The 23,630-nt window shown below is 43.3% G+C and overlaps 1 protein-coding gene across 1 annotated transcript in view; it reads right to left on the bottom strand.

The window, feature by feature from the left end:
• Positions 1-128: 128 nt before the first annotated feature.
• Positions 129-23,630, bottom strand: part of LOC112234306 (juxtaposed with another zinc finger protein 1) — a 40,929-nt gene continuing 17,427 nt past the window's right edge. The window contains exons 2-5 of the mRNA XM_024402372.2: positions 11,524-11,596; positions 4,373-4,569; positions 1,750-1,919; positions 129-1,314 (exon numbers count right to left, since the gene is read on the bottom strand). Of these exons, the coding sequence (XP_024258140.2) occupies positions 1,138-1,314; positions 1,750-1,919; positions 4,373-4,569; positions 11,524-11,596 (617 nt within the window). The 3' untranslated portion in view covers positions 129-1,137. The remainder of the gene's footprint in view (positions 1,315-1,749; positions 1,920-4,372; positions 4,570-11,523; positions 11,597-23,630) is intronic.

Raw genomic sequence — 23,630 nt, 5'->3', positions numbered from 1 at the left:
TGTCACCCCTAAGGTTGGGCTAGAAGGGATAGGGGTTTAGGTTGTCACCCCTAAGGTTGGGCTAGAAGGGATAGGGGTTTAGGTTGTCACCCCTAAGGTTGGGCTAGAAGGGATAGGGGTTTAGGTTATCACCCCTAAGGTTGGGCTAGAAGGGATAGGGGTTTAGGTTGTCACCCCTAAGGTTGGGCTAGAAGGGATAGGGGTTTAGGTTGTCACCCCTAAGGTTGGGCTAGAAGGGATAGGGGTTTAGGTTGTCACCCCTAAGGTTGGGCTAGAAGGGATAGGGGTTTAGGTTGTCACCCCTAAGGTTGGGCTAGAAGGGATAGGGGTTTGGGTTGTCACCCTTAAGGTTACATGCTGACCAGACCGCATGTGCGTCTGCGTGCGTCATCGCATGTTGATTTGTCCCCCCACACCAGACGCTAATCAGGACACGCAGGTTGAAATATCAAAACAAATCATGGACCAACTATATTAATTTAGGGGCAGGTCGAAAAGCATTAAATATTTTTGCCAATAGCTAGCTAGCTTGCTGTTGTTAACTAATTTGTCCTGGGATATAAACATTGGGTTGTTATTTTACCTGAAATGCACAAGGTCCTCTCCTCTGACAATTAATCCATAGATAAAAGGCTAAACCGAGTTAGTTTCTAGTAATCTCTCCTCCTTCAGACTTCTTTTTCTGATTTTATATGGCGCTTGGCAACCAACTTTAAGGCGCATTACCACAACAGACTGGACTGGAGTGTGGACCTCCGTTCATCTTTCAATCACCCACATGAGCATATGCTCCTAAAAATCAATGAGATGGGAGAGGCGGGACTTGCAGTGCGTTAAGCATCACAAATAGAACAGACACCAGCAGTGTGGGTGTAATGACTGAATAACATGGATCTGGGCGGTGTGGTCAGCATATTAAGGTTGGGCCAGAAGGTATAGGGGTTTGGGTTGTCACCCCTAAGGTTGGGCCAGAAGGGATAGGGGTTTGGGTTGTCACCCCTAGGGTTGGGCCAGAAGGGATAGGGATATGTTTTGGTTGGTTGGTCAAGGTGGGGTGGATATTGACATTGAAAAAGTGTGGGGTGGTTGGGGTTGGGAGTGCTGGTGAGGAATAGGGAAATGTTTTTTTGTTTTTTTCTAGCCCTGCATCTTGCGGATGATGTCGGCGGAGACAGGCGGGTGGAAGTTGATGGTGTGGTGTCTCAGGCCCTGGGACGTCTTGTAGCTCTTCCCACAGCGGCACTTGAAGGGCTTCCGCACACGGATCTGTGTCCGGTGGCCGTTCTTGGCGTGGTATTTAATACCGTTCACATTCTGAATGAGGGAGAGAGACAGATTAGCAGGCCTGGCGGTCTAAGTGGCTGCCTCCAGAATACAGGTACCTGTGCGAGCGTGGGTTCACATCCGACCGACTGCTATTCTAGCATCCCCTATCCTCCTTCCTTTCCTGTCAGTCCTTTACTGTCCTACCTAATAAAGAATCAAATACAAAAGGAGTGGGACTGCCCCACTCCTAGAAAAATAATAATTCCCCTTACATTATCTTAGTGAAAATCCCTAAAAGCAACATCCAGGAACAACATTGCAAACACTGACATTGCTAGAGGAAACTCCCCCTCACATCCTGAGGTGAAAACCTCCACTACACAGATCATAGGCTACACTGAACTGATATATAGAGGACTAGTGTGTAGCAGAATAACAGAGCTAGGGACTGTTCTATAAACTGGGGCTGTGTGTGTACTGCACCTTGTATCTCTTCTTGCAGCCAGGCACAGGGCAGGCGAAGGGTTTCTCCTCTCCTCCGTTCATACACATGGAGCTGAGGATAGACTCGGAGCTGATGGCACTCTCTGTGGTCCAGGACTCATCACTGTCTGACTCCTCATAGTCCACCTCCTCATCATCATACTCACTGCCTGGAGGGGGAACACACACACACACACATCAGTTTGCGTGTCATGGGGACATGACTATACTGTCTCAAGTAGAAGGGCATGGAGCATAGAACAGAGGAGGGTTTAGTGTGTGTGTGTCTCAAGAGAACCCAGCGGGAGGGGTTTGGCTCCCTGAAACAGATCATTAAATGGGAGGTATCCTCATTGCTCTGATTTAGTAAATGCAACACTTTTTCCACTCACACACACACACACTCACACAGGAAATGCTCCACCTCAGCAGGAGGAAATGGATGGCACCCTGGCACATGTTAAAAGGATTTCAACAAGGGTGTGTGCACGCGTGGTTGAGGGTAAACGCAAATATTTGGGCAGGAATTGGACCATCTGCTTTAGGGCTCTGAAACACACACACCCGTGTGAACAGTGTGACAGCTGGTGTGTAATTACCTGTGTAGACTGGGACCACTGCACACTGCCAGAACACTGGCTCTCTACTGAACACACTAGAACACTCACAATAGGAATGTTCTATTTCGCTTAAGGGGGACCCATGAAAGACTGCAGGGTCTCTATGTCATTTGGTCTAGAATGGTGTCCACTCTAGGACCGGGGAAATGGGGAGCTCCATAAAGGGTTTCTTCACGGAGGCCGACATCTTTGTCGGTGACAGCCCAAGCGGTCTGCGTGACGAGATGATCATAGACAGGGCTTTGCCATTAGCACGTGACATCTCAGTGTTTAAGAGGGAGAGGAGTCTGGACACCAGAGTCATTTCAGCCATCAGCTCAGGGTCCCCATCAGTGGACAGGCCAGATATCAGACCGTGCAGGTATGCCAGATGAGGTCCCGGAGGACGGCGGGGAGACCTACCAATGATCTCGTCGGGGAGGACCATGGCCGCAATAATGGGGTCCATGACTGGGTACTGGCCCAGTCCCAACTCCTCGGGAGAAGCCACGATGGTCCGTGAAGGCTTTCACTGGCTTGAGACATGGGACCTTGAGTTCACCTTAGCCCAAGATTGACGCAGTTCATTGGAGAACTTGGAGCACTGAGGAATGTACACTCTGACCAGGTTGCTGTTAAGATCTGGATTAATATCCAGAGCTTTCAGAATTCTTTAGAGGAACTCCTGCATATCAGCTGATGAACAGGGACTTCACTCTCAGCCCTCTCTGAGCCATGGTTGGCTGACCCAGAACCAGCCCCAGAGGTCTCTTCGTCTAGGTCATTACCAGCAAAGACAGGGATCGCGTCAGGATCCTGTCTTAAGTCTTCAACGGAGCCTATCAGGCTGAGAGAGCAGAGCTGCAAGAGACAGAGAGGCTGACTGGGCCGCCTCAGCCAGAGTTGGCGGAATCCACAGCCTGAATGGCAGGCTCTAAGCCCAGGCACATAATACAGTTGGAATGGGCATCAATCGAAGCCAAGCCAGCATTGCATTTATCGCAGTAGTATGGCGTGGATGATATTCTCCCCGTCTAGACAGAAGCAGAAATACAGATATGTCTTATAGACGAGATAATCTGTATAACACCACATTCTACGGATATCAGAATATATTGGAGAAATTCCACTCACAATCCCCCAAAGGTATGGATGTGAGGAGCCCAACTCAACTGACCGTGTCAGACTAGGTGTGAGGAGAGGTCATGAGAACAGACTGGCTAACTCTGGCGAGATTAGTGAGGCGCACATCCTCTGAATCTCACTCTGGCAACAGCTGTTTCTCGAGCCAGTAAGATAGTATGCGAAGTTTGGACGTCAAGGTGTGACTCGGTGTTTAGCTAGAGTGTCTCCCCTAGCCTGGGAAGGCGCGGTACCCAGACTCGAACTCCAGAGAGAAGAGGCTAGCATCCAGCTGAAGCTAACAAGCAACAGATAACGCAATTAGCTGGGAGGCTAACCGGCAGACAAGACAACTAAGCCTCGTGCCGTGAACAGGTTGGCCCAACCCGTTCACCCTACTTCGTAGCAAGGTGTCACCCTGTAATAAAACAATGATGACAAAACACTGCAGAGCACTCCTGGGAGGAGTTATCTTCACCCAGAATGGAGTATCCTCGACACACAACGACCGCTACATCCACTACTCACTCACCTGCGTAGCCGAGGGAAGAACAGAGGACGTCATGCTACGCTGGGTGTTTATAGGGGGGGCACGCGCGTCACACACGGCACGGAATTACTCTGATATTAACGTCTCGGCTCATCCTGCCGCCAGGCGAAAGGATGTCCATTGAGTGACTAGCATAGTCCCTGGTTACGTGAGTAACCTTGGTTTCTTTGACCTTCAGTCTAGAACACTAGAGGCAGATGCTTTTATCCAAAGTGACTTACAGTAGTGCGTGGAACCCAGCAGTAAGCAAAACCACAATCCTGCATTTGCAATCGCCACATTCTACCCAGTGAGCCACACAGGACTACAAGAGGCAAAAGGCAACACATCCAAAATCTCCACTTTTGCTTACCTGTGGGCGTGCTGCTACGGAAGGAGGAGGAGGGTGTGATGGGAGGAGTCACGGGGGGAGTCAGGTTGCCATTGCTGTGCCGTGGAGGTGTGGCCACGCTGTTCCGAGATACGCCACCTGTGATTGACAGGGAAAGTTTGGGTGTGGCCTTCTTCTTCAGGGTCTCCTGCTCCCGACGTGCCGCGTCCGTCATAAACCTGGACACAAACATTACAGGTTACACACACACACACTATTGAAACAATGAGTATTATTTATCTCCCTCTCTTCTGGCTTTCTTTTCTCTCACCACTCCTCCACCCACACTGGGGCTGCGCCACTCCTCCACCCACACTGGGGCTGTGCCACTCCTCCACCCACACTGGGGCTGCGCCACTCCTCCACCCACACTGGGGCTGCACCACTCCTCCACCCACCCACACTGGGGCTGGGGCTGCGCCCACTCCTCCACCCACACTGGGGCTGCGCCACTCCTCCACCCACACTGGGGCTGCGCCACCCACTCCTCCACCCACACTGGGGCTGCACCACTCCTCCACCCACACTGGGGCTGCGCCACTCCTCCACCCACACTGGGGCTGCGCCACTCCTCCACCCACACTCCACCCCCACACTGGGGCTGCGCCACTCCTCCACCCACACTGGGGCTGCGCCACTCCTCCACCCACACTGGGGCTGTGCCACTCCTCCACCCACACTGGGGCTGTGCCACTCCTCCACCCACACTGGGGCTGTGACGTTTAAACCAATTTGGGATTGTTAACTTTTAGAGAAAAAAAACTGACCAATTAAAATCACAGTGCAGTAATCTCAAATCTACCATTAACAGGTTCCAATCATGATCATAAAGGCAAAAATGTAAATTCACCAAATACCTAATGCAACAATGCTGTAAGGACATGGCTAAGCGCTCTTTCAAATGATTTGCCACTCCGCACATCTAATGGTGAGACAGGGTTGCGACAGCTTCGAACTGTACTGTATGGCAATACTTTGACAAATGACATGAGAAGGTGATGAAATGCAAACTTTGCGAGGTGGAATTGAGATACAGTGGATGGCAGTACAGGTACAATGCTGAAAGGAAAGCCCGGTGAGACCCAACCTGCTGCTGGCAGCAGTGCGATAAGGGACGAAGTGAAAATCACAGCGCTGACTACAGAAATGATTGATATGCAGCCATTGTCATTGGTAGAGGATATCAGATTGAATGCCCTAACGGCATATCTAGAACCAAGCTACAAGAAGCCATGTCGAAAAACTGTGACAGCCCTGAAGGAGGAAAGTGCTGCAAGGACTTCAGCCATTCAGCCACAAGAGCGTTAGTGAAGTCAAGCACTGATGTTGGCGATTAGGGCTGGCTCGCTGTTGGCCTTCAAATTCATCCCAAAGGTGTTTGATGTGGTTGAGGTCAGGGCTCTGTGCAGGCCAGTCAATTTCTTCCACACCGATCTCGAAAAACCATTTCTGTATGGACCTCGCTTTGTGCACAGGGGCATTGTCATGCTGAAACAGGAATCAAATCACATTTTATTTGTCAAATGCACCGAATACAACCTTATAGTGAAATGTTACTTACAAGCCCATAATATTTTTTAAGTATGAAAATATTTAAGAAAAGAATTCAACTAAAGTAAGACTAATGTAACACAATAAAATAACGATAACGAGGCTATTTACACGGGGTACCAGTCCCGAGTCAATGTGCGGGGTTACAGGTTAGTCGAGATAATATGTACATGTAGGTAGGGGTGACTATGGATAAATAATAAACAGCGAGGAGCAGCAGCTTAAAAAAGCAGGTCAATACAAATGTATTTATTTATTTATAGAGGACAATGCAACAGCAATATTACAATAATAATATTACAATATTAATCAACAGCAATATTACAATAACGCAACATCCATGTAAATATGACGGAGTTATCCAAAAGCTCATTTGCAGCCGTAGTCCCAGGACAGCTAAGGACAATTACACAGTCACAATACACATACAAATACATTATATCCAATAATACAACATTATCATCAACTGTCGTCTTACATTCAGTTGTAGTCGGAAGTTTACATACACTTAGGGTGGAGTCATTAAAACTCGTTTTCAACCACTCCACAAATTTCGTGTTAACAAACTATAGTTTTGGCCAGTGGGTCAGGACATCTACTTTGTGCAGGACTCTAGTCATTTTTACAACAATTGTTTACAGATCGATTATTGAACTTATAATTCACTGTGTCACAATTCCAGTGGGTCAGAAGTTTACATACAAACTTGACTGTGCCTTTAAACAGCTTGGAGAATTCCAAAAAATTATGTCATGGCTGTAGAAGCTTCTGATAGGCTCATTGACGTCATTTGTGTCAATTGAAGTTGTACCTATGGATGCATTTCAAGGCCTAACTTCAAACTCAGTGCCTCTTTGCTTGACATCATGGGAAAATCTAAAGAAATCAGCCCAAAAAATTGTAGACCTCCACAATTCTGGTTCATCCTTCCAAACGCCTGAAGGTACCACGTTCATCTGTACAAACAATAGTACGCAAGTATAAACACCATGGGACAGCGCAGCAGTCATTCAGCTCAGGAAGGAGACGCGTTCTGTCTCCTAGAGATGAACGTACTTTGGTGCGAAAAGTGCAAATCAATCCCAGAACAACAGCAAAGGACCTTGTGAAGATGCAGGAGGAAACAGGTACGTATCTATATCCACAGTAAAACGAGTCCTATATCGAAATAACCTGAAAGGTCTCTCAGCAAGCAAGAAGCCACTGCTATAAAACCGCCATAAAAAAGCCAGGCAACGGTTTGCAACTGCACATGGGGACAAAGATCGTACTTTTTGGAGAAATGTCCTCGTCTGATGAAACAAAAATAGAACTGTTTGGCCATAATGACCATCGTTATGTTAGGAGGAAAAAGGGGGAGGCGTGTGTTGTTGCCTACCCTTACCACCTGGGGGCAGCCCGTCAGGAAGTCCACCATCTAGTTGCAGAGGGAGGTGTTCAGTCCCAGGGTCCTTGTCTTAGTGATGAGCTTTGAGGGCACTATGGTGTTGAACGCTGAGCTGTAGTCAACAGCATTCTCACGTAGGTGTTCCTTTTGTCCAGGTGGGAATGGGCAATGTAGAGTGCAACGGTGATTGCATCACCTGTGGATCTGTTGGGGCAGTATGTGAATTGTATTGGGTCTAGGGTTTCTGGGATTGTGGTGTTGTGAGCCATGACCAGCCTTTCAAAAGCACTTCATGGCTACAGACATGAGTGCTACGGGGCGGTAGTCATTTGGGTAGGTTACCTGGGCGTTCTTGGGCACAGGGACTATTGTGGTCTGCTTGAAACATGTAGGTATTACAGACTCCGTCAGTGAGAGGTTGAAAATGTCAGTACAGTCGCATGTGTACTTGCCTCAAAGTGAGCATAGAAGGCATTTAGCTCGTCTGGTAGGCTTGCGTCACTGGACAGCTCGCGGCTAGGTTTTCCTTTGTAATCAGTAATAGTTTGCAAGCCCTACCACATCCAACGAGCGTCAGAGTCAATGTTGTAGGATTGAGAGCCAGTGTTGTAGGATTCAATCATAGTCCTGTGTTGATGCTTTGCCTGTTTGATGGTTCGTTGGGACTTGATTTGATTTATTAGGATGTATTAGGATTAGCCGATGCCAATGAAAACAGCTCATTTTACTGGGGTCTGGCATACAGTACCAGCCAAAAGTTTGGACACACCTACTCATTCAAGGGTTTTTCTTTATTTTAGCTATTTTCTACATTGTAGAATAATAGTGAAGACATTAAAACTATGAAATAACATGTATGGAATCATGTAGTAACCAAAAATGTGTTAAACAAATCAAAATATATTTCATATTTGAGATTCTTCAAAGTAGCCACCCTTTGCCTTGATGACAGCCTTGCACACTCTTGGCATTCTCTCTACTAGCTTCATGACTTAATCACCTGGAATGCATTTCAATTAACAGGTGTGCCTTGTTAAAAGTTAAGTTGTGGATGTGGATTATGTGCCTGAGCCAATCAGCTGTGTTGTGACATAGCCTTATTTGGTAAAAGACCAAGTCCATATTATGGCAAGAACAGCTCAAAATAAGCAAAGGGAAACGACAGCCCGTCGTTACTTTAAAACATGAAGGTCAGTCAATCCAGAAAATGTCAAGAATTTCAAGAACTTTGAAAGTTTCTTCAAGTGCAGTAATTACTCAGATTGCAACTCACAGATCTCATTATCAACTGTTCAGAGGAGACTGCATGAATCAGGCCTTCGTGGTTGAATTGCTGCTAAGAAACAACTATTAAAAGGACACCAATAAGTAGAAGAGACTTGCTTGGGCCAAGAAGCACGAGCACTGGACATTAGACCAGTGGAAATCTGTCCTTTGGTCTGATGAGTCCAAATCTGAGATTTTTGGCTCCAACTACTGTGTCTTTGTGAAACGCAGAGTAGGACAGAGGAGTGGAGGACAGAGGAGCCTCCTAAAGAAGAAGTTACAGGTCTGTGAGAGCCAGAAATCTTGCTTGTTTGTAGGTGACCAAATACTTATTTTCCACCATAATTTGCAAATAAATTCATAAAAAAATCCTACAATGTGATTTTCTGGATTTTTTTTCTCATTTTGTCTGTCATAGTTGAAGTGTACCTATGATAAATTACAGGCCTCTCTCATCTTTTTAAGTGGGAGAACTTGCACAATTGGTGGCTGACTAAATACTTTTTTGCCCCACTGTACATCTATCCTACCCTGCCTTTCTAAGGTCTTCGAAAGCCAAGCCAACAAACCATTTCGAATCTCACCATACCCTCTCTGCTATGCAATCTGGTTTCAGAGCTGGTCATGGGTGCACCTCAGCCACGCTCAAGGTCCTAAACGATATCTTAACCGCCATCGATAAGAAACATTACTGTGCAGCCGTATTCATTGATCTGGCCAAGACTTTCGACTCTGTCAATCCCCACATCCTCATCGGCAGACTCGACAGCCTTGGTTTCTCAAATGATTGCCTTGCCTGCTTCACCAACTCCTTCTCTGATAGAGTTCAGTGTGTCAAATCGGAGGGTCTGTTGTCCGGACCTCTGGCAGTCTCTATGGGGGTGCCACAGGGTTCAATTCTTGGACCGACTCTCTTGTCTGTATTCATCAATGATGTCGCTCTTGCTGCTGGTGAGTCTCTGATCCCCCTCTACGCAGACGACACCATTCTGTATACTTCTGGCCCTTCTTTGGACACTGTGTTAACAACCCTACAGGCAAGCTTCAATGCCATACAACTCTCCTTCCATGGCCTCCAATTGCTCTTAAATACAAGTAAAACTAAATGCATGCTCTTCAACCGATCGCTGCCTGCACCTGCCAGCCTGTCCAACATCACTGCTCTGGACGGCTCTGACTTAGAATACGTGGACAACTACAAATACCTAGGTGTCTGGTTAGACTGTAAACTCTCCTTCCAGACCCACATCAAACATCTCCAATCCAAAGTTAAATCTAGAATTGGCCTCCTATTTCACAACAAAGCATCCTTCACTCATGCTGCCAAACATACCCTTGTAAAACTGACCATCCTACCAATCCTCGACTTTGGCGATGTAATTTACAAAATAGCCTCCAATACCCTACTCAACAAATTGGATGCAGTCTATCACAGTGCCATCCGTTTTGTCACCAAAGCCCCATACACTACCCACCATTGCGACCTGTACGCTCTCGTTGGTTGGCCCTCGCTTCATACTCGTCACCAAACCCACTGGCTCCAGGTCATCTACAAGACCCTGCTAGGTAAAGTCCCCCCTTATCTCAGCTCGCTGGTCACCATAGCATTAGCCACCTGTAGCACGCGCTCCAGCAGGTATATCTCTCTGGTCACCCCAAAACCAATTCCTCCTTTGGCCACCGCTCCTTCCAGTTCTCTGTTGCCAATGACTGGAACGAACTACAAAACCTCTGAAACTGGAAACTTATCTCCCTCAATAGCTTTAAGCACCAGCTGTCAGAGCAGCTCACAGATTACTGCACCTGTACATAGCCCATCTATAATTTAGCCCAAACAACTACCTCTTTCCCTACTGTATTTATTTAGCTCCTTTGCACCCCATTATTTATATTTCTTACTTTGCACAGACGGAATTCTTCCACTGCAAATCTACCATTCCAGTGTTTTACTTGTTATATTGTATTTACTTTGCCACCATGGCCTTTACCTCCCTTATCTCACCTCATTTTCTCACATCGTATATAGACTTGTTTCTACTGTATTATTGACTGTGTTTGTTTTACTCCATGTGTAACTCTGTGTTGTTGTATGTGTCAAACTGCTTTGCTTTATCTTGGCCAGGTCGCAGTTGTAAATGAGAACTTGTTCTCAACTTGCTTACCTGGTTAAATAAAGGTGAAATAAAAAGGTAGGTACCCATCACTGCGGTAGATTGAAATGCATTGCCCCATAGCTGTCATATGCAGAACTTATACAGGATTGTGAATTCACCTCATTGGCAGTTTAAAAGTTAGGAATATTTGTACATTCGTCAAATCCCTAAATCACACACAGTCTGATTTAAGAGGTGTGAGATTGGACATGAAGCTTTGGGATAAACACACATCTCATTCTCATTTCTGTGTTTGGCTAGGCTGTAACTGTGTAGAGAGAGCGTTTCGCTTCTTCTGTGGTTTTCGGTGCTTCTAATGACAACACTGTTTCTCTGGGAAGGGATCAGTCATCCAAACACAAACAAGACACACTCACAGTCACGCCAGCACGGTCACAAAAACACAAACAGCACCATAACACACTCAGGGCAATTGGACTATCACCACACAACTGCAAAACAATGGTCAAACAAGTCTGATACAGGCCCTAGAAGAAGAAGTCGTATCAGATTTGCTACTAGACAGAATCATGTTTTTCAAACCAACAGCCTGGAGAAAACCAAGGATGTGGTAGAACTGAAGCCAGGAATGTTGATCGAATCAAATTTCAAATGACTGCCACTTCTGTCCCCGTATGCTCGTCTTTGTCGAGACTGCTCCATCAGTGTAGCAACACTGCCCTGTGTGTAGCAACACTGCCCTGTGTGTAGCAACACTGCCCTGTGTGTAGCAACACTGCCCTGTGTGTAGCAACACTGCCCTGTGTGTATGTTACCTGTTGATGTAGCTCAGGGCCAGGTAAGTGGGCTGTTGTTGCTCCTGTTTCTCCAGAACGCGAGGATCTGTGTCTAAGAGATCGAGAGAGAGAGAGAGAAGGAAAGAGTAGGATATTTAGTTACTGTATAATAAATCTAGATAGATCATATGGATATTTAGTGCCTTCAGAAAGTACTCACACCCTGACTTAGACATTTTGGTGTGTTACAGACGGAATTCAAAATGGATTAAATTATGTCTCTCACCCATCTACACACAATACCCAATATTAACAAAAAAAACTTTATTGAAAAATGAAAAACAGAAATATCTCATTTACATAAGTATTCACACCCCTGATGCAATACTTTGTAGAAGCACCTTCGGCGGTGATTACAGCGTAGACTTGTCTTGGGTATGTCTGTATCAGCATCGACTTGTCTTGGGTATGTCTGTATCAGCATCGACTTGTCTTGGGTATGTCTGTATCAGCATAGACTTGTCTTGGGTATGTCTATCAGCTTTGCACATCTGGATTTGAGGATTTTCACCCATTCTTCCCTGCAGATTTTCCCAAACTCTGTTAATTTTGGGATAGGGGGCAGCATTTTCACTTTTTGGATGAATAGTGTGCCCAGAGTGAACTGCCTCCTACGCTGTCCCAGATGCTAATGTATGCATATTATTATTAGTATTGTATAGAAAACACTCCGAAGTTTCTAAAACTGTTTGAATGATGTCTGTGAGTATAACAGAACTCATATGGCAGGTGAAAACCTGAGAAAAATCCAACCAGGAAGTGGGACATCTGAGGTTTGTAGTTTTTCAAAGCTTGGCCTACTGAATACACATTGAGATATGGATAAAGTTGCACCTCCTACGGCTTCCACTAGATGTTAACCGTCTTTAGAAACTTGAATGAGGATTCTACTATAAAGGAGAGGCTCATGAGACCTCTGAGTCAGTGGTCTGGCAGAGTGCCTTGGTCTCATGACGTGCGCTCCCGACAGAGTTACCTCTCGTTCCAGTGCTTTTCTTCAGACAAAGGAATTCTCCGGTTGGAACATTATTGATGTTTTATATTAAAAACATCCTAAAGATCGATTCCATACATCGTTTGACATGTTTCTAAAGGACTGTAACGGAACTTTTCGAGTTTTTGTCTGGACGAAGTGCCTGCGCCTCATGAAGATGGATTACTGGGCTGAACACGCTAACAACAAGTGGCTATTTGGACATAAATGGACTTTATGGAACAAATCAGTCATTTATTGTCAAACTGGGATTCCTGGGAGTGCCTTCTGACAGATCATCAAAGGTAAGTGAATATATATGGTGTTGTTTCTAACTTCTGTTGACTCCAAAATGGCAGATTATTCTGCCCGCCCTAGAAAGGTTAAGTTAGATGGGGAAAGGCGGTGAACAGTCTTTCCACAGATTTTCAACGGGATTCAAGTCTGGGCCTTGGCTGGGCCACTCAATGACTTTCACTTTCTTATTCTGACGCCATTCCAGCGTATGCTTTGGGTCATTGTCCTGTTGGAATGTAAATCTTCACCCCAGTCTAAAGTCGTTTGCACTCTGGAGGTTCTCATCAAGGACTTGCCTGTATTTGACTCCATTCATTGATCCATCTATGCTTACCAGTCCCACAGTCCCTGCTGATGAAAAGCATCCCCATAGAATGATACTGCCACCACCATACATCACGGTAGGGATGGTATTAGACAGGTGATGAGCTGTGCCTGGTTCTCCAGAAAGTGCTTTGCATTCAGGACAAATAGTTACATTTCTGTCTCATCAGACCAGAGAATATTTTGCCTTATGCTCTAAGAGTCTTCCAAATGCATTTTTTGCAAATTCCAGGTGTGCGGTCATGTGCCTTTTTCTCCGGAGTTGCTTCCGTCTGGCCACTGGGTTCTTGGGCACCACCTTCTGCCCGGTTGTTCAGTTTGGTCTGACAGCCAGCTCTAGGCAGAGTCTGGGTAGTTCCATATTTTTTCAATTTCTCAATGATAGAGAACACTGTGCTCTTAGAAACATTCAACACTCTAGAAATGGTTTTATCCCCTTGACCCAGATATAGGCCTCATCACACTTCTCAGAGATCTACGGACAGTTCCTTGGACTTCATGGTAGTTTCTGCTCTGACATGCACTGTGGTACCTTCTATAGACTGTTGTGTTTCTTTCTAAATCATGTCCAAACAATTGAATTGGCCACAGGTGGACTCCAATCAAGTTGTAGTGACATCTCAAGGATGATCAAAGGGAATAAGATGCACCGGAGCTCGATTTGGAGTGTCATAGCAAAGAGGTGTGAATACTTACAGTACCAGTCAAAAGTTCAGACACACCTACTCATTAAAGGGTTTTTCTTTATTTTTACTATTTTCTACATTGTAGAATAATAGTGAAGACATCAAAACTATGAAATAACACACATGGAATCATGTAGTATGCAAAAACGTGTTAAACCAATCAAAATATATTTTATATTTGAGATTCTTCAAAGTAGCCACCCTTTGCCTTGATGACAGCCTTGCACACTCTTGGCATTCTCTCAACTAGCTTAATGAGGTAGTCACCTGGAATGCATTTCAATTAACAGGTATGCCTTGTTAAAAGTTAATTTGTGGAATTTCTTAATGCATTTCAGCTGATCAGTTGTGTTGTGACATGGTAGGGGTGGTATAGAGAAGATCGCCCTATTTGGTAAAAGACCAAGTCCATATTATGGCAAGAACAGCTCAAATAAGAAAGAGAAACGACAGTCCATCATTACTTTAATACATAAAGGTCAGTCAATCCGGAAAATTTCAAGAACTTTGAAAGTTTCTTCAAGTGCAGTCACAAAAACCATCAAGCGCCATGATGAAACTGGCTCTCATGAGGACCGCCACAGGAAATTAAGAGCCAGAGTTACCTCTGCTGCAGAGGATAAGTTCATTAGACTTACCAGCCTCAGAAATTGCAGACCAAATAAATGTTTCAGAGTTCAAGTTACAGACAGCTCAACATCAACTGTTCAGAGGAGTGCATGAATCAGGCCTTCATGGTCAAATTGCTGCAAAGAAACCACTACTAAAGGACACCAATAATAAGAAGAGACTTGCTTGGGCCAAGAAACACGAGCATTGGACATTAGACCGGTGGAAATCTGTCCTTTGGTCTGATGAGTCCAAATCTGAGATTTTTTGTTCCAACCGCCGTGTCCTTGTGAGATGCAGAATAGGTGAACGGATGAACTCCGCATGTGTGGTTCCCACCGTGAAGCATGGAGAAGGTGGTGCGATTGTGTGGGAGTGCTTTGCTGGTGGCACTATAGGTGATTTACTTAGAATTCAAGGCACACTGAACCAGCATGGCCACCATAGCATTCTGCAGCGATACACCATCCCATCTGGTTTGCGCTTAGTGGGACTATCATTTGTTTTTCAACAGGACAATGACCCAAAACACCTCCAGGTTGTGTAGGGGCTATTTGACCAAGAAGGAGAGTGATGGAGTGCTGCATCAGATGATCTGGCCTCCACAATCACCTGACCTCAACCCAATTGAGATGGTTTGGGATGAGTTGGAGGCAAGGAAAAGCAGCCAACAAGTGCTCAGAAAATGTGGGAACTCCTTCAAGACTGTTGGAAAAGCATTCCCGGTGAAGCTGGTTGAGAGAATGCCAAGAGATTTCAAAGCGGTCATCAAGGCAAAGGGTGGCTACTTTGAAGAATCTCAAATATAAAATATATTTAGATTTGTCTAACACTTTTTTGGTTACTACGTGACTCCACAAGTGTTATTTCATAGTTTTGATGTCTTCACTATTATTCTACAATGTAAAAAATTGTAAAAATAAAGAAAGGTGGTGTGTCTCATTCTTGACTGGTACTGTATGTAAACAAGATATTTTGTATTTCATTCTCAATAAACGTGCCAAAAAATGTATAAAAACATGTTTTCACTTTGTCACTGTGGGGTATTGTGTGTCGATGAGTGAGAAAAATGTTTTATTTTTATTTTATCCATTTGGAATTTGGGCTGTAACACAACAAAATGTGGAATAAGTCAAGGGGTATGAACACTTTCGGAAAGCACTGTAGATCATGAATATGGAAATGGCGTCGGAGTCTTGAAATCTTTCAGTATGTATATGCATAGTAAATCCGATGTGCAAGGGGAGGTAAAATGGTAGCAAACATCCAGTACAGTACACCGGTTTTGACTGAAAGTGCTTGTATATGGGGTTTATGACTTGATTTGTGGAGGAAATCAGTATGCAGTAAGGTGATATGGGTGTGTGTGCAAATGCATGTCTGATTGATACTGTAAGATACTCACACTAGTCTCTCTGTTCCAGTGTTGTGTGTGGAGTATTAGTAAAGAAAGCCTATATTCTGTCCATGGTAGCAGAGGGTATCTAATTTACAACCCCTGGTTTCATTAAGTGTTCTTGGTTACATAGCCCTCTCTGTAGCATGGTGCTACTGTTTGTACACTGCCTGTCAGGGGAGGGGAGGTTGATGGATATACTATATAATTACACACACACGCACACTTTTTCCAGCCTATTTGCCAACTCAGTAACATTGCAGCAGGGAGCTTCCACTGCCTGAGGCCACCAGCCCAAACTTCAAAAGCCCCCCTGCTAACTCAGTGTGTGTGTGTGTGTGTGTTGAATGTGTGCTGAGTCACAACTGCATAGTAGCACTGCCACCATGTGGTCAACAGGGTGACATTGCACTACATTGTAGAAATACAGTCAAATGATGAATACATATGCAATGCAATAGCTTGTGGTGAATGTGTACAGCCTAATTTACTTGGCCTACCTTACATACATACGGAGATCATTAAAATTGATCTTCTACACAACTAGGCAGTGTAGTGTACATGCTTGACTTTACATGTATCTGATGTACACTTATCAGGAGTCAAACATACTGTGCTACCGTGCTACCGTGCTACTGTGCATATACTAAGACATATGTTGAACTTTTAGAATGTATTGTGTTACTGAGTATCATTACAGTCTACATGTGTCTCCATACATGTATATGTTATTGTGTGTGTATGAGAGAGCGAAAGAAAAAAAAGGATTTGCATGTTTTGTTGATTTTAAGAATGCTTTTTGGTTCCATATGGCATGATGGATCAAGCGGCATTGGGGGCAAAGTATATGACATCATAAAATCTATTTACTCAAACAACACATGTAGTATTAAACTTTACAATAAAATAACAATGTTTTTTGCACAAGGATGGGGGTGAGACAAGGGTGCACTCGAAGTCCAAACCTGTTCAAAGTTTACGTCAACCAATTAGCATTGTTGTTGCACACACCCTTAAAGATGAGGTTAGATTCCTGCGCTATGCAGATGACCTTGTCCTACTGTCACCAACAGAGTAAGGTCAACAGGAACAACTTAACATTCTTTAGGAATGGAGCATCAACTGGGCAATCACCTTTAACTTTCAGAAAACCAAAGCTGCGATTTTCTATCAGGAATCAATGCAACAGATACTCCTTCAAATTAGGAAATGGTTGAACATGCACAAATGGTACAACTACCTGGGACTAAAAATCAGTGCCTCTGGTGGATTTGGTCTGGGAGTGAATTCACTCAAAAGAAAAAACCTGCAAAGCATTGTACTCCATAAAAATATATATTTTAAAAATAAATATTCCTATCCAAATCTGGTGCTAAATATTCAAGTGTAATTTTACCAATTGCAGTTTACGGAGGCAAGGTTTTGGGTCCAACCTGGAATTACGCTTATAAGCATTAAAAAACCCAATAGAAAATCTACATACAGAATTCTTCAGAATTATCCCAAATACCCTAAATAATGAGTGGAACTCAGAAGATTCCCTTTAATTGTTAAAACTTCTCTAGGGTAGGGGACAGCATTCGGAATTTTGGATGAAAAGCGTGCCCAAATTAAACTGCCTGCTACTCAGGCCCAGAAGATAGGATATGCATATAATTGGTAGATTTGGATAGAAAACACTCTAACGTGTGTCTGTGAGTATAACAGAAATGATTTGGCAGGCAAAAACCTGAGAAATATCCATCCAGGAAGTAGGATTTTTTTGTTTGTTGTAGTTTTCTATTCAATGCCATTACAGTAACCATTGACTTGGGACTCAAATTGCAGTTCCTATGCCTTCCTCTAGATGTCAACAGTCTTTAGAAATGGTTTCAGGCTTGTATTCTGAAAAATGAGGGAGTAAGAGCAGTCTGAATGAGTAGACCCTGCAGTGTCACAGAGCTTTTTCATGCGCACAACCGAGAGAGTGGCTTTCTTGTTTACCTTTTATATTGACAACGTTATTGTCCGGTTGAAATATTATCGATTATTTAGGCTAAAAACAACCTGAGGCTTGAATATAAACATCGTTTGACATGTTTCTATGAGCTTTACGGATACAATTTTGATTTTTTTTGTCTGCCTGTTGTGACTGCATTTGAGCCTGTGGATTACTGAAGAAAACACACAAACAAAACAGAAGTTTTTGGATATAAAGAGACTTTATCGAACAAAACAAACATTTATTGAGTAAATGAATGTCTTCTGAGTGCAACCATATGAAGATCATCAAAGGTAAGTGATTAATTGTATCTCTATTTCTGACTTGTGTCACTCTTCTACTTGGCTGGTTACTGTTTGTAATGATATGTCTGCTGGGCGATGTTCTCAAATAATCGTAAGGTATGTTTTCGCAGTAAAGCCTTTTTGAAATCTGACATCGTGGTTGGATTCACAAGAAGTTCATCTTTAAACCTATGTTTTCTGAATTTTTATAATGAGTATTTCTGCATTTGAATTTGGCGCTCTGCAATTTCACTGGATGTTGGCCAGGTGTGACGCTAGCGTCCCACATACCCTAGTGAGGTTTTAATATAAAGAAAAGGACACTTACATTTTGGCACCATTTTAATCAATCAAATGTATTTATGAAGCCCTTTTTACATCAGCCAATGTCACAAAGAGCTGTACAGAAACCCAAGAGCTGAAAACTGAAAATAGTCCCATATGTCAGCTGTTAAAAACACTAAATAACCGTATTATCCAAACACACAAATCAATCAGATTGTTACAGAAAAGACCAAATACAGACTCAGTGTCAGTTGGATATAGAAAAAAGGTAGACATAATGGCAACCCAAAAGTGTCTATGTAGTCATTGTATGACTGGGGACGTAGACACAGAGATGCACCTTTTCTTCTACTGTGAGAAATAGTCCCAAATTAAATAAGAAAATGTCTCAATCAATTCCCAACTTCTGTGCATTTACTAATGACAAATAATTATTCTGGGTGAGGGAGAAACTGGAAATATCACTGCTAGATATGTATAAGGTTTCCATAGCCAGAGGAACATTCGGCTAAAAATCATGCTAGGCTTCCTCTATAGAAACAGGACATGTTTGTCCTCTACAAATAGAAGGCAAATTGTGCAAGCTACTTTTCTATCTGTTATAGATTATGGGGATATTATCTACATGCATGCTACGGCATCAACACTTAAATGGCTGGATGCTACTTATCATTGCGCACTCATGTTTATTAGGGGTTTATTACGGGTGCTAGCTACAGAACTCACCACTGTGTTTTATATCAAAATGTGGGTTGGACTTCGCTGTCCGTGAGACGAGAACAACATGCTCTCGTGTTTGTCTATAAAGCACTTCTGAATAAGCTACCTTCTTATTTATCATCATTCATCAATAATAGAATTATAATTCGTAAAACCAGGTCTCAAGCATGGATTACACTTGAGGCCCATGTGATTTCCACAGAGTTGGGTATGGCTGCCTTTTCCTGTTACGCTCCTTGCCTATGGAATAGCCTGCAGACTAAACTTCAACTTAAGACTCTTGTCCCCCTGTCGCCCATTTTAAATATTTATTGGATGATTTTTATTTTTGTATGGCTTGTAACTGTTTTGGGTAATACAAATTCTTGTGCTGGTTTACATTTCAATTTTGTGTCACTGATCTACACACAATAAGATCTACACACCACACCAACTGATCTACACACTATACAACTCTCCTTCCGTGGCCTCCAACTGCTCTTAAACCCAAGTAAAACTAAATACATGCTATTCAACCGATCACTGCCTGCACCTGCTCGCCCGTCCAGCATCACAACTCTAGACGGCTCTGACTTAGAATATGTGGACAACTACAAATACCTAGGTGTTTGGTTAGACTGTAAACTCTCCTTCCAGACTCACATCAAACATCTCCAATCCAAAGTTAAATCTAGAATTGGCTTCCTATTTCGCAACAAAGCATCCTTCACTCATGGTGCCAAATATACCCTCGTAAACCTGACCATCCTACCGATCCTCGACTTCGGTGATGTCATCTATAAAATAGCCTCCAACACTCTACTCAACAAATTGGATGCAGCCTATCACAGTCCAATCCGTTTAGTCACCAAAGCCCCATACACTACCCACCATTGCGACCTGTACGCGCTCGTTGGTTGGCCCTCGCTTCGTACTCGTCGCCAAACCCACTGGCTACAGGTTATCTACAAGACCCTGCTAGGTAAAGCCCCGCCTTATCTCAGCTCACTGGTCACGACAGCAGCACCCACTTGTAGCACGTGCTCCAGCAGGTATAGCTCACTGGTCACCCCCAAAGCCAATTCCTCCTTTGGTCGTCTTTCCTTCCAGTTCTCTGCTGCCAATGACTGGAACGAACTGCAAAAATCTCTGAAGCTGGAGACTCATATCTCCCTCACTAGCTTTAAGCACCAGCTGTCAGAGCAGCTCACAGATCACTGCACCTGTACATAGCCCATCTGTAAACAGCCCATCTATCTACCTACCTCATCCCCATACTGTATTTATTTATTTTGCACCCCAGTATCTCTACTTGCACATTCATCTTCTGCACATCTACCATTCCTGTGTTTAATTGCTATATTGTAATTACTTATTATTCATTGCCTTAACTCCCTTAACTTACCTCATTTGCACTCACTGTATATAGACTTTTTGTTTTCTTTTGTTCTACTGTATTATTGACTGTATGTTTGTTTTACTCCATGTGTAACTCTGTGATGTTGTTTGTATCGAATTGCTATGATATATCTTGGCCAGGTCGCAGTTGCAAATGGGAACTTGTTCTCAACTAGCCTACCTGGTTAAATAAAAGGTGAAATAAAAAATAAAAAATAAAAACTATACACCATAATGTCAAAATGGAATGTTTTTAGAAATGTTTACAAATTTATAAAAAATGTAAAGCTGAAATCTTTTGAGTCAATAAGTATTCAAATATCTTGTTATGGCAAGCCTACATAAGGTCAGGAGTACAAATGCACCTAATTAATCACACAAGTTGCATTGACTCACAATAACAGTGTTTAACATGATTTTTAATTGACTACCCCATCTCTGTACCCCACACCTAATCTGTATGGTCCCTAAATTAAGCAGTGAATTCCAAGCACAGATTCAACTACAAAGACCAGGGAGATTTTCCTCATGTTCGCAAAGAAGGGCACCAATTGGTAGATGGGCAAGAAAAACAAAAAAGAACAGACATTGTGCATTTGAGCATGGTCAGTTATTAATAATACACTTTGGATGGCGTATCAATACACCCAGTGACTACAAATATACAGGCACCCTTACTAAATTAGATCCCGGAGAGAAAGGAAACCACTCAGGGATTTCACCATAAAGCCAATGGTGTTTTTAAACAGTTATAGAGTTTAATGGCTGTGACAGGAGATAACTGTGGATGGATCAACAACACTGTAGTTACTCCACAATACTAACCTAAAGGACAGAGTGAAAGAAGGATATTTCAAAACATACATCCTGTTTGCTATAAGGCACAGAAGTAATGAATGTGTGTATGTAATTATGGTATAATGGCTCGCAGATGTATTACATCCAAAGCCATTACAGACCAGAGCTAAAATATCTCTGTGCCATATTTAACAGCCTCCGTGTGTGTGTGTGTTTGGTCTTGGCCTTAGTAGCACTTTGGCTTCAGACTTTCACACCTCATAATTGAGAATGAATGCATTCTATCTTGCATTTCCTCTCTCCCTCACACACATGAGGTGGTCCACTGAGGTGGTCTTAATTAGCTTTTTACTGACGTACTTCAATCATTCTACCTAGATCCAGAAACCAGAACACTTAACTTAGACTACATACAGTCTCAGAGAGAGGACTGAAGGTGACCTTTTAAAAGGACAAAAAGCCAGGCCCAGCCAATGAGAATGAGTTTTTCCCCACAAAAGGGCTTTCCTACAGACATAAATACTTGTCAGTTTCATCAGCTGTCCGGGTGGCTGTTCTCAGACGATCCCGCAGGTGAAGAAGCCAGATGTGGTTACACATGGTTTGCAATTGTGAGGCCAGTTGGCGTACTGCCAAATTCTCAAAAACAACACTGGAGGAGACTTATGGTAGAGAAATTATCATTCAATTTTCTGGCAACAGCTCTGGTGGACATTCCCGCAGTCAGCATGCCAATTGCACGCTCCCTCAAAACTTGAGACATCTGTGTCATTGTGTTGTGTGACAAAACTGCATATTTTATAATGACCTTTTATTGTCTCCAGTACAAGGTGCACCTGTGTAATGATCATGCTGTTTAATCAGCTTCTTGATATGCCACACCTGTCAGGTGGATGGATTATTTTGACAAAGGAGAAATGCTCACTAACAGGGATGTAAACAAATTGTGCATAAAATTTGAGAGAAATAAGCTTTTTGTGTGTATGGAACATTTCTGGGATCTTTTATTTCAGCTCATGAAACCAACACTTTACAGGTTGCGTTTATATTCTTGTTCAGTATTGTTAGCATCCTATTGATGAATTATATGTCCCAAAAAATGTGCGCAAACACAGTGAATATAATGTAGACTTAACTGTTGGGGTAACTTAGGGTAAACCGCCACTGGGGGTAACACGCCCCGCCTTTACTTCTCACAGAAACCATTTAATGTCACCATACCCCACCCCCACACAAATGTACTCCAAATTTTAAAAAAACAAACATTTCTTAACTCTATTTCTTGAACTGCATTGTTGGTTAAGGGAATTTAAGTAAGCTCTGTATTCGGCGCATGTGACAAACAACATTTTATTTGATTTTCCCTGGTTGCCACCATTCTAAAAATGTCATAATTCTCATCACAATCTTTTACATAACCAAAAAATATTGAGGTAGGGTGGCCTTTTACTAACTACCAGGCAAGTTACTAATTACCTACAATTGATCCGTGTTGTATTTAGCCCCACTCTCCTATATACACTATATACACTCACGGTGTATTGCGGTAACTTGCTTAACCATTCCACTGCTAAAATGTCTGGGTTGAAAATGTGCAGTTTAGGAGTTGAGAAATAAATTAAGTAGGAACGGAAAGCTTGGATTCCCCCCATTTTAACAAAGGCATTTAAAACTGCTGCTTTCCCTGCGATTACAAGAATTGTTGTGCATTGACTTGTCAGACTGCAGGTTTCCCTCCCGATTGCACTCATAACTTGAATGCGCCTCAAGAGGAATATTTATCTCTCATAGAACACCAACTAGCTCTCACAGTCTTGTCAGATTTCAGACGTTCATCCATGTTTCTCAAACATCAAATTTCAAAGTGTTTTAAGGTTAGGCATTAACTCGAATGGTTAAGGTAAGGGTTAATGTTTGGGATAGGCTTAAAACAAATATCTGAAAACCAACTTTCTATTGCTGGATTCGAACTTGCAAACTTTGGAAGAGGCAGATGCTTACACCCATCCACAACACTCTAGGAAAACCGAAACCTACTTGAAGGTAACAGCGCTCACTGTTGCCTCAAGTGGCTGGTTTCAACATCATCTCCCGATGTCCTCGGACATGGATGGACATCGAATACCGACTTGTATCACACATGACCTGGCTGTAGAACACACAACACAAAGCCTACTAGGTAAATATATAAACTTGTCTAATATGGGGTAGTCAGATTTTTCTATTCATCACTTATTTTGTTTGCAGAGGAAAAGTCAAATGTGGACTGTTCTTGCATCTTCAAAGTACGCTTCAACAGAAATATTTTTTCAAGTTACATATTTTTATGCCATGGTGCCAAAGATTTTTGCCGTGG

Source organism: Oncorhynchus tshawytscha, linkage group LG31 (genome assembly GCF_018296145.1).
Source record: "Oncorhynchus tshawytscha isolate Ot180627B linkage group LG31, Otsh_v2.0, whole genome shotgun sequence".
In the NCBI taxonomy this organism is placed as follows: Eukaryota; Metazoa; Chordata; class Actinopteri; order Salmoniformes; family Salmonidae; genus Oncorhynchus; species Oncorhynchus tshawytscha.
This window is presented reverse-complemented; position numbering and strand designations above follow the sequence as displayed.